Raw genomic sequence first — 20,957 nt, 5'->3', positions numbered from 1 at the left:
CAATCTGCTCCCCAAGACAAGGCGGATAAAGATCTTAGTATGTTGAGCTTTTAGAGACAGGTATTACATACAAATTTAATATGTTCAAGGAAGTTTAACTTCTTGTCAAGGGTTAATCCCAAGAATCTGATGTTGTTGGCAATTGGAATGGTAAAGTCTGACATGTGAAATTCGGGATCTGTATGTAATTTGCGTTGATTACAAAAATATATAGCAACAGTTTTCTATTGTGAAAGACGATAGCCATTGAGCACTGCCCACGTTTGTATTTTATTTAGTGATATCTGCAATTGACTTTCAACAGATCTCAAATTCCGAGAATGGCAAGAAAGAGAGAGAGATCGTCAGCACACAGGTAAGCCTCAACAGTATTTGGAAGTTCTTTTGTAATGGAGTCAATTCTAAGGGCAAAAAGGGTTGCACTCAATACAGACCCTTGCAGAACTCTTTCCTGCAAGAATGTTGCAGAAAGGGATTTAAAATATCGTACTTGATAAGAACGACTCCATAAAAGTTCTTAATGAATATAGGCAGGTTGCCTTGTAGGTCTCTAAGAATGCAGTGATGCCAGGTAGTATCAAATGCCTTCTCTATATCGATGGAGATCATAACCAGGTGTTCATTTTTCACAGAGGCATTGCGAATTGTGGACTCGGCTTTGATCATGAGATCCAAGGCAGATCTGTTTTGGCAAAAGCCATGTTGACTATTACTCATTTGATTTTGGTCTTCAATTATCCAAACAAGTCGTCTGTGGATCATTTTCTCAAGGATTTTACCGAGACAACTGGAAAGGGAAATTGGTAACTAAAACAACTGGAGGGATCTTTACCGGGTTTCAAAAAGGCCGAAATTGTGGCATGGTGCCAAGACATGACATAGATGTTTTCCAAAAATATTCAATTATAAAATAACAGCAGCAGCTGCAATTGTTTATCATCAAGGTGTTGTAACATGATGTAATATATTACATCGGGCCCTGCTGCACGGATGCGTGCTGTTCTAACAGCTTGTAGAAGTTCCAAATACTGAAGGGGCTGGTTATATGGTAAGATTAGAGAGGTGCGAAAGTTTATGGGTCGCTGTTCAGTGATGTTCTTGATTTTCTAAAATTCCAGGGAATAGGTTGATGCCTCTGAGACTTGAGCAAAGGTTTTGCCCAAGGCATTTGCTATAGTCAGAGGAGTAAAGAGTTCTTGCCCATTCCAGGAAAGGATTGTAGAAGGGATGGTCGGAAACTTTCCAGAAAGCTGTCTAATTTTCTTCCATATTAATTTGCAGTCAGTGTTTCTGACTGCAAATTTACAGTGGACACAAACCGAGTCCACGAGTCCTTCTTGGCTTGTTTTTGAATGAGACACGCTCTTGCCTTTAGTTTCTTATAGTTAACGAGATTAACTGTTGTTGGTGATCATCGAAAGATTCCACACTTTATTTTTTTCCCTCTTTGCTTTCATGCATTCTTCATTCCACCAGTAGTTAAAATGGCACCGGGCCGTAGGATTTGTTAACGGAATAGTTTTTAGCTGCTGATAACAAGTGGGATGTGATATATTCTGTTACTTCATCAATGGGCTGTAACCGTATAATTTCCTCATCCAGAGTGATAGCTGCCTTAAATTTCACCCAGTTGGCACGAGAAAATTTCCATTTCCGGCAGGGTTGGGCTAATGGTGGTTGTGCAGTGAGCATATTACAAATAATTGGGAAATGATCGCTGCCCGTGAGATCATTCATAACAGACCATTCCATGATTGAAAACAGTACTGGGGAGCATATTGAGAGGTCAATTGCAGAAGTTTTGTCCAGTTGGCAATTGCATGTACATAGGTTCACCTGTATTAAGAATGGTAAGATTTTGCCTGTCCAGAAAGGTTTCAATCAGTCGGCCATGTGTATCTAATTTAGAAGATCCCCATAAAGGGTAGTGACCACTGAAATCACCCAACAGACAAACAGGGAAAGGTAACCTATAGAAGGTTTTCCAGATCTTGGTAAGAGAAGGTATGATTTGGTGGATTGAAACTAGTGTTATTGCAATCTGAGTAATGAAACATACAGCGACACCTTCAATTTCTGTTTGAAGAACAATTTGCTTCGCTGGGATCTGCGAGTTGACCAAGATGGCCACACCACCATGGGCAGCATTTGATGTATTGCGATCTTTTCGATATATAGATTAGTTCTTTATGGAGGTGGAAATTTGGGAAGTTAAACTGGTTTCTTGCAAGCAGAAACCCACTGGGGAGTAGCGATGAATAAGGTCATGGATATCGTTGATATTGCTGCAAAGTCCTCTACAATTCCACTGTAAAATATAAGGCATTACTTGAGATGAGTACAAGGAGCTGTATCTGACTGCTTTTTCAGTATGTCTGATTTATGTCGGTCAGACTTCGGTTTGTCTTTTTTTTGGAAATATAGGCCGACCAGTGTCCATTTCTTCCTCCAAATATATTTCTAAAATTGAGTCGTCCTGGTTGGATGAGTAATTAGTATCAATGGAGGTGTCTTGGATTTTTTTTTTTTTTTTTTTTTGCAATCACTGATGGGGAAGGAGATGTCACTGGTATTGTAAGAGGAGTGTTACATGCCTGTTCTGAGTGCTTAGGGATATTGGACTGTTGCTGAGAGAGGACAGCTTGAGCCCAGTCAGAGATTGACATGTTTGAGGGTACGGTAATATCAGTTTGGGTGGACATTGTCTGTTGTTTTTGTGTAATATTGGCATAGGTACGTTTGGGCATAGTAGGAGCAATTATTTTCCTGGCTTCTTGATAGCTTATCTTGTTCTCAACCTTATACTGAACAATTTTTTTCTTAATTTTCCATCTGTCACACATTTTGGAATAGGCAGGATGGTTGCCTTTGCAGTTGGGACAAGTTTTCTCTGTCGCCAAACATTCAGATTGAGTATGATCACAAGATCCACAGTTGGGACATATTGGGTTCCTCTGCATGTCGTCTGAGAGTGGCCATACTTTTGGCATTTGTAACATCTCAAGGGATTGAGTACATAGGGATGAACACAGCAGCATAGATAACCAGCTTTTACTGATGATGGTAGGTTTGGGGAATTAAACGTAAGGATAATATTCTTGGTAGGTGTAAGGTTATCATCACTTTTAATCATGATTCTTTTTTCTGCAATAACATTTTGATCTTGAAGCTAGAGTTATTTCTTCTTCCATCACATTCAACAGATCCCAGCTGGATATAACACCCTTAGATGTATTTAGGGTAGCATGGGAAGATACTTTAACTGGTATCCCAGCAAAATTTGAAACTAGTAAAAGTTTCTCAGAATGTCTACGGTTTGCTGTTTTTAATAGTAGGTTTCCAGATTGCAACCTCTTCACAGTCTTAGGAGATCCTGCAATACTCTCCAGGCATTTCTAGATGAGGAAAGGAGATAATTTACTGAGAGGTTGTTCTGAAAGTGAATTCAAAATTAGAAATGCAGGACACTCTGTTGTTGGAGAATTTGTTTTCAACCTCTTGGGTTGTGATATGTCATAATCAGTTTCAGTTTGTGGCCGAGAGCTTGTCGGCTCTAAAGGTGGAAACACATTTTGCATCATATTTGCTCCTTTTAGCCCTTGGCAGTTCAACTTTTCTGTCAAGGTTTCCGGCCCCACCATGGGGAGGCAGGAGCAGTGCCTGGTGTGACCAAGCAGAGGTTAGTAAGGATTAGTACTTAGGAAAGAAATATATAAAAGAAAGGTGGATTTCCTTCCCGACTCTCTACAAAAACTTTTTGGTAGAAGAGCATCTATGAAATAAACAGTTTTTTAAAAATGCTGGAACTTAAAAAGAACTACTAGTCACTTTATGAAGATCACTTAATGAAAGATCGCACAAATAATTGCCTGGTCACAATTTGCTTGGCACCCGGGGACCTCGAAGTGATCTTGTATGTGATTGAAATCTAAGGCACATGCAAGCCCAGTATACTAGCAGACTATTGCTGGACATTCATAATTAAAAATTTCAATAAGCAAAACATACATTCCTCTTTAAATCTGTGGGTGCAGTGCAATATTTGACTTCAGATTTTTATATCATCAAAATCCATTACATTTACCACAGTTTGGGAGTAAATTAATTAAAACCTTAAAATTTGTTGTCCAGTATTAGTAATGCAAAGTTTTTCCACCAGCCCTGGAAGTTGCTAAAGTGTAATATGCTGAAGCATTAATCTGACCTAATACATATATTTTTAAATTGAAATGTTTGTGACCATCAATGTATATTTAATACAATTTGTATTTAGGGATGGTTAAAGATTGCACTATAATAAAATAACATTTTATGCACTTTTGTTTCGGTGTACCGATGTTTGTAATTTGGGGAGTGTACTTCCACTACATAAGAGGGATAAAAGATAGATTTGACTGGGCTAAGTCCAATGCAGCTGCACATGCTCCATACACCTAATACTAGTTTGCTTATTGCTACAGAGGTTTGACTTTCCTTTTCTTTGCAAAGTGAACATCTCTTCTTTTATCCAGCCTATACTGATTATGATGAGGATTATTTTCCAGTGGATTATGTTATTTACATTTAATGAATTTTGTCAAAAGACATATCAAGATACTAAAAGGCTCATAGTATAAAGGCTCAAGTAGAGAATGTAGTTACTGTCAAACTGGTTTCAGTAAAATTATACATATGTAGCTAATAGATGTGTTCAAAACAATAGCTCCATTAGGGTTTCAGTCATCTGAGTGATAGACCTGTTAGCAAAAACATTTCAGGAAAAAGATGCATAACCACACTCAAAGACCCCTCGGCATTGTTGTTTAGAGTAAGCACTATGACACCAAGGCCACATGTCTGTAAACTACATATATTCTATAGTCTGTTTACGAAATGTAAAACCATGAAAAAATTTCCCGAGACTAACTCACTCTCACTGCTTGAAAAAAACCCATAAAAGTTGATCCTGTCCAAATGGAAATTTAACCCAGGGCTCTTATATGATTCTATGATATCTATGTAGATATTTTTTTCTGTTTAACATGATAAAAGTTTAATTGTGTATAATCGTGTAAGTAATATGCTGATTAATTAATAATTAAATGTTAATATGATAAACTTAATGCTAAACGGTTATTACCTTTGTAGTTCTCGATTAGTAAGATCTACTAAATGGTCCCTTCCATCTATTGTATCAGAATTCATAGTTAGTTCATTAGATTCAACTTCAATATTTGCTTTTCCACTTGAAGAAATAGTGCTAGATGTGCCGAGGCTTTTGCTACTAAATCGAATAAGGTCAAGCTGTTCTGGAAGAGCCAAATTTAGCTCATGAATATGTTGAAAATTTCTAACATTTTTTGGAACAGTATGATCTCTCTCTGGAGGAGAAAAGGCCTGTATGTGAGGTCTAAAGGAGAAGGGAAAAAAAAAAAATGTATATAAATCATTGGAATACTAAGTTATTTTTTATTAAATTGGTTGCAAAATATTACTTTAGTTTTAATGAGAAGGAATAAATTACTATTAAAGCAATTTTCACCAAGTATGTTCAGTTTTGTCTTAAATTAATTTAATTTTTTCATTTACTGATTAACAAAAATTACATGAACCTAATTAACTTTTTACCAATTAATTACTAACACTAGTAACAAATTTCAAAAAAGGTTCTGCTTATCTGCATTTCTTGATACAGGTGTAACGTAAAAAATCCAGCAATCTCAGGATCAGGAGATGGCCAGTTTTTGGACATCAAAATTAACCAAATTTGAAATGTCAAACATGAAACTCCAAAATTCAATCATAGATAAAGGTAGAACACGTCCGCAGCTTGGCCATCTACTTTTGGGTAATTTTGCTTCATGATTAATATACCTGCTGCCACCTATACTTAAGAGTGTATTCCATATGACATAATTTTCAGGCGGAATTCCTTTAATATCTGCTTTAAAAAAAATAATGGTTGAAAAGTAAGGCTGGAATTCATAGCTAAAAGCAGACATTTACTTTTGGGCCAAGCTGTAAATCAGAACAAGCCTCAAAATTTTATTGAAAGTTCAGCATTCCATATATATTTAATAACCTGAACACAAGAAAAGAACAAATAAAACTGCGTACAAGTAAAGAGGTTTACAGTCCCCCCCCCACAAGACTGCAGCTGATGATAAACAAAATGCAAACAGATTTCAGCGTGTTCTGATATCAAGCAACCGTTAATATCATGTGCTTTTATAGCACTTTTTATTGGCCACTGAAGAACACATTTATACACCAGTAGCACAATCACTTGAGAGCCATCTGATGTATATATGGGTTGTCAAGCAGCAGCAAACATGGCAACTTATTTTTATTAACTATGTTATTTATTCTCTTTCCCTTTCGGTCACTGATCAAAATTTGGAAATGAGAACCTTGGCACCATGAAATTACTGAAGCAATTTTATAGGTGAATGCTTCAATACTTCATTAAAAAATAAAGAAAGAAAGAAAGAAAAAAAATAATGAGGAGAAATAAACAAATTAACATGCAGGATATTTTTTATACTTTTAGGGGAAAAAAGTGAAGGCTTGTAGGACTCCCCTGGCTTCCAATGATCAACACTAAACACTTTTCAACTGCTTCGGCAGCCATAGGAAAGTGTTCAATTGACTATACTGAACACCTTCAACCTTCTAAATCAATTGCAGTCACTTCAGATGTTGTTGCTTTTGGTATTGGGTTTAATAGCACAAGGGTTATTTGAGGCCAAATTGTTCATAGTTTATTTGAATGCAGCATATTGTTATAGATGTTAAATTATATGCTCCTGTACAAGCCAATATGTTTTAAATAGAATAAAAGTTCTATATTTTCTTTGTTTCCTAAGAAGTGAGATATTCAATGTGGAGAGTGACTGAAAATTGTTTGACTGGATGGTTGAATGTAAAGGACAATCAACCAGAAAATGGACTGTAAATTGAATGTGACAGGTACCCTAAGATGAGGATGAGCACTAGGGTAGGTTTTCTCCCAGTAATAGTAAGAGATGGGCATGATGAGCATGTCACAATCTCATTCTTGCCAAAAGCAATTCCTCTCATCTGTTTCGTTGGAAGCCAGAGCTTTGGATCTTGTTTTATCTGGTAAAGTTTATTGTTGGTATTACTTTTCCAGATCTGTGACCACTTGTAGCATGCTTTTCAGTAATATTATTAGCACTGGTACAAGGACTGAAACATGCAGAAATCCACTAAAAACAGAAGACCAAGAAGGGCAGTACCCAATAACCAGTTTGTCTTGTCCTACCTAACCATCCCTTTATCCACTGCAGTAACTTGCCCCTAATTCCAAACTTTGTCTTTTATCAAAAACCAAGTTTTTTGTCTTTTATCAAAAACCAAGTTTTTGATAAAAGACAAAAAAACTCTGTTGTCAATTATATTATGATGGTGAGACAGAGAGGGGATCAAATTGAGTAAAAAAAGATTCTCTGTCGTAAATCTGAAAAGTTGGCGACTATGTGGGCATACGATATTATTAAAATGGAACTTTCTCTTTTTTACTATGTATTTCCCATTATAGGTCACATACAAAATGTCTTTTACAATGCCAGTGATGTGAAAAAAAGACTGCCAGATGGCCGGTAGTACAAGTTGATGGTAAATTGTGCTCTCTAAAGTAACTTAAATTAAAAAATCTAGGTTATTACCCAATATGATAGATATCATCTTATAGTGGACGCCAAAAGCTTTCCAATCATACGGGTCACAGAGGCACTGGACTTATAGCAGATAAGTAACTTTTAATTTTGATTTGTGTTTGAACAATTTTGTTAAAGCCAAAACAAACTACTGTCATTGTCTGACCGGCTGAAGGTTACTGCTGTGAAGAGATTTTTGGTCGCTATATTGCCTTCGGCAGTAGTTGCCCGCCCGTGACCACTTGTAGTTAAACCAATAGACTTAAATGCTATTGTTCTTCCTCCGACTCTACTGCAGAATAGTAAACTGACTATCCTTCCCCAATTAATGCTTGATTTGGCATCTGCTGCTTATAGCTCTGCATAATGGCTGGAAAAGGAAATGCACATCGTAGAACTTCGCTGCGCTCCTGCAGGCAACCGCACCAGTCCTCGGGGGAAGAAAACTCGGAAGGGGTTCTCTCCTCGATCGCAATGACTAGAAACAAAATTCGGACCACAAAACAACAGGCTTCCGTGGCAAATGAACACGGCATACTTCCCATGGACAACTCTCCCGGTGGCAACGATGCCGATTGTAATGGGAGGAACAGCGATTGTGCTCCCACTGCATCCACAAAAAGACTTCCTTCCCCCCCCCCTAAACAATGGGAGGATGAAGAAGAATGGGATGAAATGCCGAATTTATTCAGCAAAGATTTGCCCAACCTGAAATTTATACACAAACTGAGGCACAAAATGGAATGCTGCCTCCGCAGCAAAAACAGCAACGTCACCAGGACCGTATCATTACAAATTTCGCGCTTTTGGGGCTCTTTAGAAAAGTTATATGAGGTCATTATAGAAAATGAACAGCTGAAGGCCACCAATGCCCAACTCCAACAAACTAATAAAACCCTATCTGAAGGAACCAAAAATCCAACTATAGCAGCTCTGAATACCGGGCTACCCTCCATCCAAACTTCTTTTTTTTTTTTTTTTTGATTTGGTAGTTGTTGGCGCATCAGCTTCTGTGGCCATATTGCACCTCCCAAGGTTTTTGCAGTACTTTGATCCAAGCCCGAGGGAGGAATCGAACCCGCGACCTTTGGGTTGCCGGGCAGGTACTTTACCCACTCGGATAGCTCGGTCGGCTCCAAACTTCTGATGAAGATACTCGGCACCAGTTGTCTTATGCTGACACACTCAAACTACCTCAGATTCCTATTACACAGAACAAGCATATGCTGATTATAAAATCTAGAGAAGGGTGCGACATCCCAGATAGCGATGGAGTGAAGGACACCGTCCTAAAGAAGATAATACCAAAATTAGACAATCTCCAAGTCAAAAGCATTCGCAAAATTCGCGAAAAAGGGATAATATTCGAAGCAGCCACTAAGTCAGATCTAGAACAGATGAAGTCGTGCGGCACAGCTGAAGATCTAACTCTCACCTTTGAAACCCCCAAACTCAGGTGGCAAAGTTTAATTGTGTTTGATGTAGATGGCTCAATCCAAAAAAGATGACCTACTGGAGGAAGTGTATAACAGAAATCTCTTTGAATCCATGAGCAAAGAAGCCATTAAGGAGATGAAAATTCAATTTTCCACCAATGCACGTACTCATGGTCGACTTAATTGGGTTATAGAAGCATCCCCCAGGATAAGGAGATTCCTACATAGCCAGGATAGAATTTTTCTGGGCTGGTCATCCCACAGATTCAGAGATTTTGTACCAGTCCTGAAATGTTACAATGTCTTGGTTATGGGCACACCTCTGCTAAGTGTCTTAAAAAACAACCAATATGTGGGCATTATGCTGATGCAGGGCATCTCTACAAGGACTATCCCAACAAAGCCTCGCCTCCTACGATCACTCTGTGGGGGATGGAGCATGTCTTGTACATAGAAGAGCAGCAGATATAGTACGCAATAAGACTAACTATGGAAAATAGGATGCTCAACCCCCCCTCTCCCAGTCTTCATATACCACAGATCAATAGCCAAAAATCCATCTCAGTGGCAACACAGCTTTATCCTCTAATGGAAGAGTTGAATCTAGATATTCTTCTCCTTAGGAACCATACTGTGTCCGTGGAAGGGTCACTGGTTTCCCCTTGGCTTTCAGAAAAATCCAAGCGACAAACCAATTATGCCTCGCTGCTATCATCGTCCGCAATCCAGACCTAGTAGTAACACATAGAATCACTCTGCACTCCTCACCTTGCGGGGGCTACAATAGAAGGCAGCTTCGGTCGTATTGCTATCCTAACAGCATATTTCTGATTTGGTACAGCTCGACTGGAACACGCTCTTGACCTCCTGGAGAACACTGATGTCATTATAGCACAGATTCGAATGCCCGGTCGACACACTGGTTCAACACCTCTACCGATGCAAGAGGAGAGATGTTAGATGAATTCACTGCCTCACGCAGCTTTGAAATCATCAAAGACCAGGACAACCAACCAACTACTCTTCGGGAACTCAAATCAGACTTGGCCTTAGTTGCTAATGCTCCTAAAAACCAAATAACAATAACAATCAAAGCTTCAGAGACTTCCATGAAAAAATGTTCCAGGAACCCAAGATCTGTACCATGGTGGTCGCAGGAAATCAACTAACCTGCACAATTCTCTGAAGTGTGCTTGCAAAGAGTACCAATGCAAGAGGACTGAACCTGCTCACATCATAGAACAGTATAGAGACCAATCCAAAGCAGTCTGCCGTGAATATACTAACAAAATTTACCATGCCAAGCAGAGCTCCTGGTGTTCCCTTGTCAAGACTGAGGGGAACAGGAATCTGTGGGGTTTAGTCCACAAACTCATGAGGAATAAGCTGGGATCCATGGATGTCATACACCCTGTCCACTCTGATGACTCATCTGAGACTACACACTGGGAAGATACAATCAACTGGATTCGGGATGAACTAATATATCAGGACAACACCAACTCTGACACTGACATCCACAGGAAGACAGCAGTACAAAATTCCAGCTTCCAGCCAGACATTATGGAGGAACCATTCACAGAGGAGGAAGTCGAAGCAGCAATTAAAAAAAATCAAAAAAGGTAAAGCTCCTGGGCCATAGCTCCAATGATACTCCTTCAGCTCTTCAACACCTGTCTGAATGAGGGTAACTTTCCATCACGTTGGAAGCATGCTAACCTGAGGCTCTTACCTAAGGATCCCACAGGTACCTCCAAGGCATACTGCCCAATTGCACTGCTTCCCATTCTCGGCAAGGTTTCTGAGAGACTGCTGCTCTCCCGCTTCCAACCCCGATATGAAGTAGTAGTAGTAGTAGTGGCACATGATGCAAGAAAGCAAGTGTAGGAGCTTATGCAGCATCAGCCAAAAAAAAAAAAAAAAAAAAAAAAAAATCATCACACCATTCCCTCCAAATGCCTGTCCAGTTCCTCCTTAAATTTATTTAACCTATCAACTTCCACAACGACAGATGGAAGTTTGTTCCAGCAATTAACCACCCGCTGGCTAAAGGCAAATTTCCGCACATCTATTCTACATCTATCCTTTCTTAATTTGAACTTATGTCCCCGTAGGTTCGTAATCTGAACAAGTGGAAGGATCCCATCAGAATTCAGCGTGCTCAACCCATTCAAGGCCTTATAGACCTCAATCAGATCACCGCGCAGGTGCCTAGTCTCCAGCCACTGCAATTTGCAGAACTTAAGCCTCTCTTGGTAAGAGAATCCCTTCATTCCCCTCACCAATCGTGTTGCTCTTCTCTGTACACGCTCAAGCAAATCTACATCCTTCCTAAAATGAGGCCTCCAGACTTGTACGCAATACTCAAGGCGTGGCCTGACCATTGCCTTATACAGAGGGACAATCACCTCCTTTTCCCTGCTAGCAAAATTCCTATATATCATTGACAAAACCCCATGACCTGCCCTAGCCGCCTGTCTGCATTGCTCAGAAAACTTCATATCTGACTGCACAATTACTCCCAGGTCTTTTTCATTTTCTACCACCTTAAGTGTAGTACCACACAGTTGGTACGTTTCTCTGGGGTTACTTCTACCCATATGCAGTACTTTGCATTTGTCAAGGTTGAACTTCAGTTGCCACTTCTTAGCCCATCTGCCCAAATTATCTAGATCCTGTTGCAGTAGCACACTGCCATTACTGTCATTAACAACCCTGCCAACCTTTGTGTCATCTGCAAACTTCGACATTAAGCCTGATATACCTTCATCAATATCATTGATAAATACACAAAACAACAGTGGACCCAACACCGAACCCTGTGGGACTCCACTAATAACATTAGTCCACGAAGAGCAGCACCCATTGATTACCACCCTCTGTCTTCTCCCACTTAACCATCCTTTTATCCATTGTAGCAACTTACCCTTAATACCATTCTGCTCCAATTTGTACAGTAGTCTTCCATGCGCAACAGTGTCAAAAGCTTTCCTGAAATCCAAGTATATGATATCAAAATTATTTTTCGCATCCAGTTCCTTTGTGACCACATCATAATAACCAATCAAATTTGTCAGACAAGACTTTCCCTTAACAAACCCATGCTGTGTTTGAATTATTGCTGCAGTCTTGTCTAGATGATCCTGCAATGCATCTTTAACCAGCGACTCCATTATTTTACCCGGAACAGAAGTTAAACTAACTGGTCTGTAATTACTCGTGTCACCCTTCGATCCACCTTTGTGAATTGGGGACACATTTGCACATCTCCAGTCCGTGGGAACCTCCCCTGAGTCCAAGGATGCTCTCATAATTATGGCTAAGGGTTTGCTTAGTTGCTTTGCTGCCTCCTTTAAAATAACTGGATAGATCCCATCCACCCCAGGTGCCTTTCTTATGTTTAACTTCAACAATTTCTCCTCCACTTTGCTCTCAGTTATTACAAAATCATTAAGCACACTGCTACAATTTGATAACCTTCTTCCATTTTCAAACTGTAATAATTCCTCACGTGTGAATGTAGATGCAAAATACTCATTCAGTTTGTTTGCTATCTGAGCAGGATCATCAACAGTCGAACCATCGATGTCAAGTGGACCAATCATATTCATCCCCTTCCTTTTAGAGTTTATATAAGTAAAGAAATCCTTGCTGTTTTTCTTAGCATCCTTTGCCAAAGATTTCTCGTAATCCGCCTTCGCCTGCCGAACCTCCTTTGTGACCTGATTACAGACTAGCTTATATCTGCCACAGGCTTCTGCGTCACCTGATAATTTATATGCATCCCATGCATTTTTCTTCTCTGTCACGAGTCTCATTAGTTCATTTGATAACCATTTAGGCCTAAACCTTGAACGATATTTCTTAATCGGTATATAAAGTCTAGTAGCTTCCACGATTAATTCCTTGAATGCTTCCCACTTAGAATTTACTGTTGGTAACATCGTCAGTTGATCCCACTGTACAGAATTTAAAAACTGTCTGAGACCACTGTACTCCCCTTTACGGAAGCAAAAACCCTTTCCTTTACCCCTGACGGTAGTTACCTCTTTGAGAAATCCCACTTCAGCACACTGTGATCACTGCCACCTAGTGGTTCCTTTATCTGCAAATTCTTAATACACGAATGATCACTGCTGATAACCAGATCAAGAGTGTTACTTTCTCTGGTTGCCTCTCGAACATGCTGCTGCAGAAAACAATCATCCAATAAATCCACAAAAGTCTGACTGGTGTGTGAGTGACCAACCCACAAGTTCCAGTCAATATCTGGGAAGTTAAAATCCCCCATTATAAGACATTCAGATTTACTGGCCCACTCTATTTCTCTGTACAATTGTTCATTGTACTCATTCAAGTCATTAGGTTTATAACACACTCCTACCCTTATTTTTCCTTTCGCAGTGCTTATCTCGCACCAAACTGACTCAACAGAGCACTGTTCATCTATATTAACTGGGTGCACTTCCTTTGATTTTATTTTTTCTTAATTAACAGCATAACACCCCCTCCCTTTCTGTCCTGTCTATCCTTTCTGTACACATTGTACTCCCCAAATTCCAGTTCTGCATTCCTTATATCTTTGTGACACCACGTCTCTGCTATCCCAACAATATCCGCCTTTGATGTCTTGACCAACACTTCAAATTCATCAAATTTATTTACTATACTTCTAGCATTGGTATACATGCAAGCATACATGCTCCTATGCCTAAGTTAGTGGTTTGGCATCCTCGCTTCAATTTGGATTCAAACAAGGGTGCTCCACAATTGATACTCTATCTAAAACCCTCAAAGTTGCAGAACAGTCGGATGTAACTTATGTAATGGCAATCTTCATTGACTTCAAAGGAGCTTTTGACAGTGTGGTGGCCGGGCGTTCTTCAGAGGGCCAGAGTCTCTAACCGTACCTGGAATTTCTACCACTGCCTCAAAAGCTACTTTTCTAACTGCAAGGCAGTATCAAAAAAAAATATCACTGCATCACCGACATGTAACCCGAGGCTGTCCCCAGGGCTCCATCCTGGGCCAGCTGTCTGGAATGTGATACTCGACGACTGGCACCCGAGGGACTACCCACACACTACTCAGCTTTCTTACGCCGACGACATGGTTATCATCATCGAGGGCCCCACCCACACCACCATAGAAACCCAGGCTGCAGTTGTTCTCTCTCTCTCTCTCTCTCTCTCTGCTCTGTCTGTATGGGCCAGGGAAAACAAACTCTCAGTCTCCACCGAGAAGAGCAAAACCCTCCTATTGAAAGGCAAACTGGACTTCTCCAGACCCCCTACCATACGTTTTAATAGCCGCTCACTGAAACACTACTGATCGGTGAAGTACCTAGGAGTAATTTTGGACGACAGGAGAACTTTCATTCCCCATATCCAAGCTATCAAAGAAAAGATAAAAAATTACGTAACTATGTTAGCATGCTTTACCAGCAAGGACTGGGGTCTTAAAGGACCAACTCAACGCCTTCTATATTCAGCTGTATATTTATACCAATTGTCACATATGGAGCTGCAGTATGGTACCACTGAATGACTTTCATGCTCTACATAAAATTCAGCAAATTCAACAATTTATGCTACTAAAAATCACCCGCGCATGTAGAACGACATCAACTGCCGCCCTACAAGTACTAATAGGCTGCCTCCCCCTGGACCTCCACGTAGCTTTTATCGCACTCTCTCATGCCATCAAGAAGAATAAGCAGAATTCCTCACTATTCAAACCGATACCGACATCAAACAGGAACATAAACGTGTGTGGCTAGAATTGATAAATCTATGGCAAACCTGCTGGAAAAACTCCACAACTGGTGCAACTACTAAACTTTTCCTCCCAGAGGTAACATACATCAACAAACAATGTTCCACTTGGTTCTTCCCAAATGTCTATGCTTCCTTCCTATTAACTGGCCATGGGTCCTTCAAGAGACGCCTTCTAGAGTTCAGCCTAGTCAAGGATGCCCTCTGTACCTGCAAAGAACCTGAAGACTGGGACCACGTGATGCACTCATGCAACGTATACTTAGACCTAAGAATCCAACTACTCCTAGACCTCCACGCCATATCACTTCGGCCAGAAACCAAGTTACTGGAATCTAATGATGCTTTCTGTGCACTAACCACTTATGCCAACGAGGTCTTTCGTCGTCGCTGGCATCACCTGCAACATCTGAACACTACTCCTCGATAACTTCCTCCACACAGCAACTGATACCCAGCACCGGAAACTTCCAGCCATGAAACTGAAAATTGAGGCCAGCCCTGCCGACGCTGCTCTGTGATTCTCCATTGTGACGATCCTGGACTCTTTAATTTTAACTTTACCTGTTCTCTTCTTCCTACCCACAGTCCTTCTCCAGGACTTACACAACTGCACCTAGCACTCTTCTTGCTCCTTTTTGCCTGGGAGGATGCCTACACTCTGTCATCCCCCTCTATCTTCCCTGTCTTCTTCCACTTTCCTGTCTTTTCTCTGCTCTTTCCTTGGCCCTCCCTACTCTCGCTCCTGCAGAAGTGTGGATGGCCCATCAGATGTCTTTTACTCCCTGGTCCGGCATCTCGTGCCTCCCAGTAACGAAGAGGCCAGTCAAACAACATGCTACTCACACATAACCCACACTGACTGGCTTTGCTATGTTAACAGAGTACTTGACGCGGATTTGTGGGAAAACACGGGAACCGCATAACAATAACACTATGTCCACTATTTTACTACGCCAGTAGTAAAATATGCAACTTTAACTTGATTGAGGTTCTAATCAAAGTTTCTATTTTTCACTTTTCTTTTTCTATTCTTCTTTTTTTTTTTTCCAATGCAGAAAATGAAGTGCCCATAAGTACTACCAATAGGAGTATGACTTGCTTTTACAAAGTCACCTGTGAACTGGTAGCTACCCTTTGCAGAGAATGGTTCTTAGTGTATATGAAATTAACATAAAAATTACTAAAATACATAGCTACTGTATCTTAGTAACACAATTGTTGTCAACTAACCTTACGTGAAATACAGTGATCAAACCACACATCAGACTAAGTTCACTTCATTTTGGACTTTTTGTCCAAGTTAAACAATTTAGATTTAGCAAACCAGCACAAGGATTTCAAGAGTCCTATTTCTCATTAATACAATCAAAAATTTAAAAAAACTAATTTTAATTCAGTAATCATTCATTTTTGATATTAAACAAAGAATACTGAGTTTGTTAAAAAATCATACTACTATTAGTGCTTTTAAATACATACGAGGTTATATGAAATGAACTGATGTCAGAAAATATGCTGTCAACTGTTGTATCAGGTTGGGCCGATAATGCCGTAAATTCAAGCTTACTAGGATCATTTTCATCTTGAGAGCTACATAAATACACCAAGAAGTGGGAGAGCCCATTATAAAAGAGCCCAATATCATTGGAGGTTGCTTCAAAAGTTGTATCTGCAGGGAGAAAAAAAAAAAAAAAAGAAAAATGAACGAGAATTAAATGTATAATTTAAATTGATGTAAAGGAAAAATGAAAAGTATCGACTTTCTTATATCAGAGACCACAAATTTATCATGCTTATAGCTTACAATGCTAAATATTATACATAATTATTATCTACAAAAAAATAAAATCCAATTACTCAATTGGATTCATTATTTAAAACAGAAACACTGTAAAGTAGTAAACATAATATCAGAAACTAAATCTCATTTTGGATCGAAATGAAAAAAACAGAACAGAATATCCAATCGCTTTGTACCTCTGTCTTCTATAATACTCCAACGTCTAACAAAAAAAAAAAAAAAAATATATAATAAAATAAAATAAATAAATAAAATACAATTAATAAATTAGACTCTACACATTTCTATGAAAAAGTTGGCAAAAATTTTAATTTTTATATTAATTCTGTTCTACATTATATCTACTCATATATGAGTGATTCAGAAGGAATAGCAAATATTTTGGGAGGTTATAGTATCAATTATTCTGAGTAAAAAAAGTTCATATAAACATGTGTCCAATTCTCAATGGATATGGAGATACAGCTGTTTGCACATCTTCACACATGTTGAATATGCCAATATGGTGTTTGTCTACAGATTCCTAACTGCAGAATATCAGATTGTTTACACCAAACTGTATGAGACTGTTATAGTTCCTAGTGCTCATTTCTTCTGAACATGCAAATGAACAAAATGTGAATGAAATAGAACACATTTTTCAGTCGGTAGAATGTAGTCCTACTATTAGCACACAAAGAATTTCTACGCGTATCGGTGTTCCACAGACAAGAGTACGGTGAACATTACGTGAGCACAGCTTGTATTAATTTCACATACAGCAGGTGCAACACCTTCAACCAGGATACGACGCAAGGCGATTGGAATTTTGTTGGTGGATAAATGCTAATTACTGATAAATTCCATTAATACTGCTCAGCGATGAAGCTACTTTCGCCCGTGACGGTATCAACAACACTCGTAACTCTCGTAGGTGGTCAGATGAAAACCCACATGCCACTGTAGAAACAAATTTTCAACATCACTTCTCTGTAAACATGTGGTGCGGTATCATTGACGATCAGTTGACTGGGTCTATAAAATATTTACTTTTAGAATTTCTGCAAAATGAACTTCCACTACTATTAGAGGATGTTCCCTTGGCTACAAGGATTGTTATGTACTTTCAGTGTGACAGAGTTCCTGGACATTATACCCGTCTGGTGATACAATTACTAAATGGAACTTTCCTTGAACGATGGATTGGCCACGAAGGTCTCCAGACCCCTCTCCGTTAGATTTTTGTTTGTGGGGATGGACGAAAAGCACACTATACAAATAAAAGGTGAATACAAGAGACGAATTACTCACTTGCATTTTGGGTTTTGCTGCCCTCATAAAGGAATGCCAAAACAACCTCAGAAGAACAACACGTGAACTAATGAACTAATGAGACTCGTAACAGGGAAGAAAAATGCATGGGATGCATATAAATTATCAAGCGACTCAGAAGCCTATGGCAGATATAAGTTAGTCTGTAATCAGGTCACAAAGGAGGTTAGGCAGGCGAAAGCAGATTACGAGAAATCCTTGGCAAAATATGCTAAGAAAAACAGCAAGGATTTCTTTACTATATAAACTCTAAAAGGAAGGGGATGAATCTGATCGGTCCACTTGACATCGATGGTTCGACTGTTGATGATCCTGCTCAGATAGCAAACAAACTGAATGAGTATTTTGCATCTACATTCACACATGAGGAATTATTAAGGTTTGAAAATGGCAGAAGGTTATCAAATTGTAGCAGGATACTTAATGATTTTGTAATAACTGAGAGCAAAGTGGAGGAGAAATTGTTGAAGTTAAACATAAGAAAAGCACCTGGGGTGGATGGGATCTATCCAGTTATATTAAAGGAGGCGGCAAAGCAACTAAGCAAACCCTCAGCCATAATTATGAGCGCATTCTTGAACTCAGGGGAGGTTCCCACGGACTGGAGATATGCAAAAGTATCTCCAATTCACAAAGGGGGGATCGAAGAGTGACACGAGTAATTACAGGCCAGTTAGTTTAACTTCTGTTCCGGGTAAAATAATGGAGTCACTGGTTAAAGATGTGTTGCAGGATCATCTAGACAAGACTGCAGCAATAATTCAGACACAGTATGGGTTTGTTAAGGGAAAGTCTTGTCTGACAAATTTGATAGGATATTATGATGCGGTTACAAAGGAACTGGATGCAAAAAATAATTCTGATATCATATATTTGGATTTTAGGAAAGCTTTTGACACTGTTGCGCATGAAAGACTATTGTACAAATTGGAGCAGAATGGTATTAAGGGTAAGTTGCTACAATGGATAAAAGGAATGGTTAAGTGGGAGAAGACAGAAGGTGGTAAGGAAGGAAGTTTTCTGAGCAATGCAGACAGGCTGCCAGGGCAGGTAATGGGGTTTTGTCAATGATATATAGGAATTTTTCTAGCAGGGAAAAGGAGGTGATTGTCCCTCTGTATAAGGCAATGGTCAGGCCTTGAGTACGGCGTACAGGTCTGGAGGCCTCATTTTAGGAAGGATGTAGATTTACTTGAGCGTGTACAGAGAATGGCAACAAGATTGGTGAGGGGAATGAAGGGATCCTCTTACCAAGAGAGGCTTAACTTCAGCAAATTGCAGTGGCTGGAGACTAGGCACCTGTGTGGTGATCTGATTGAGGTGTATAAGGCTTTGAATGGGTTGAGCACGCTGAATTCTGATGGGATCCTTCCACTTGTTCAGATTACGAACCTAAGGGGGCATAAATTCAAATTAAGAAAGGACAGATGTAGAATAGATGTGTGGAAATTTGCCTTTAGCCAGCAGGTGTTTAATTGCTGGAACAAACTTCCATCTGTCATGGAAGTTGATAGGTTGAATAAATTGAAGGAGGAACTGGACAGGCATTTGGAGGGAATGGTGTGATTTTTTTTTTTTTTTTTGGCTGATGCTGCATAAGCTCATACACATGCTTTCTTGCATCACATGCCACTACTACTACTACTACGTGATATTATCACAGGAGTTGTAAAGTGCATTGAGGTTGGTGGTGGGAATTTTGAACATTTATTGTGAACTGTAAAAAGTTTGTCAACTATTTGTTTTGTATCATTCAAAAGTCAATAAATACAAACTAAGTCATTCAACATTCTTTAAAACTTCTCATAATGGCTTTGAGCGTGTGAGTTTCAAACAGCTGTATCTCCGTATCCATTGAGAATTGGGCACATCTTTATATGAACTTTTTTTACTCAGAATAATCGATACTATAACCTCTCAAAACATTTACTATTTCTCCTGAATCATCCTGTATAAGAGTGAAGTCACTGCCATGATAGGCACATTTGATATTAACACAGAATTATTTCATTAGCAGTAGCATTACTCAGTTTGGTCGCATAAGTTAAGACACCCCCTGGGAGCCTAAAGGCTGGGAGGATGCAGAATTAACTACAACTGTATAATCTTGATTTAAGGTTTGCAAAGTCTAAAATTTTCTTGCAGTTATGCATTAATTTTTTTGTATATTTCTTGGGGAAATTGTATAAATTATATATAATTCCCAAAATTAAAGTTTCCAATTCTAATTTAGTAAATATATTTGATGAAATTAAATTATGCTAAGTTTAGTGCTCCTGATAGGAACAAGAAGGTACAATTTTTGTTGAAGGACACTCATGACTGGCACACTTTTTTATAATTGCCTAATCACAAACACAATTTTTGATAAACAAAGAGATCGACTGTACTAGCAAAGTGCAACTCCTTTATCTCCAAATGATTTATCCAACGATGGCTATGTATAAAAAGACTTTTTTTTTTTACAAGTTTTACAGAATTTACCTGATAAAGTAGCTCATACATCCATCGTATATCACATATGAAATTTGGATGCATTCTCTGGTCAGTTAGCATTAGCAAAGGCACATAACGCAAGAAAGCAAGGTTATATAGCATCAGCCAAGAAAAAAAAAAAAACCCCTTATTTTACCCATCCACTTGCTCCAAATGTTTGTCAAGTTCTGCCTTGAATCTATTTAAGCTATCAAACTTCAACGACATATGGAAGTTTGTTCCAGCTATCAACCACACGCTGGCTAAATGCAAACTTCCGCTATCTATCCTCCAACCGTCTTTCCTCAATTTGAATTTATTCCCTCTCAGGCGATTATTCTGAGCAAGAAGAAGAATCCCATCAGCATTGAGCATACTCAAACCATTCAAGGCTTTATACACCTCAATCAGATTACCTCCCAGGTGCATAGTTTCCAGACACTGTAATTTGCAAAACTTAAGCCTTTCTTCGTAAGAGCAACCCTTTGTTCCATTCATT

The 20,957-nt window shown here is 39.1% G+C and overlaps 1 protein-coding gene across 1 annotated transcript in view; it reads right to left on the bottom strand.

The window, feature by feature from the left end:
• LOC150082918 (uncharacterized) overlaps positions 1-20,957 on the bottom strand; it is a 186,485-nt gene that overhangs the window by 45,905 nt on the left and 119,623 nt on the right. The window contains exons 8-9 of the mRNA XM_090378320.1: positions 16,351-16,540; positions 5,120-5,389 (exon numbers count right to left, since the gene is read on the bottom strand). Coding sequence (XP_090234446.1) covers positions 5,120-5,389; positions 16,351-16,540 — 460 coding nt within the window. The remainder of the gene's footprint in view (positions 1-5,119; positions 5,390-16,350; positions 16,541-20,957) is intronic.

Source organism: Mastigoproctus giganteus, chromosome 7, assembly GCF_048544385.1.
Source record: "Mastigoproctus giganteus isolate SK-2022 chromosome 7, ASM4854438v1, whole genome shotgun sequence".
Classification (NCBI taxonomy): domain Eukaryota; kingdom Metazoa; phylum Arthropoda; class Arachnida; order Uropygi; family Thelyphonidae; genus Mastigoproctus; species Mastigoproctus giganteus.
Note: the sequence above shows the minus strand (reverse complement) of the source record. Positions and strands in the feature narration are given on the sequence as shown.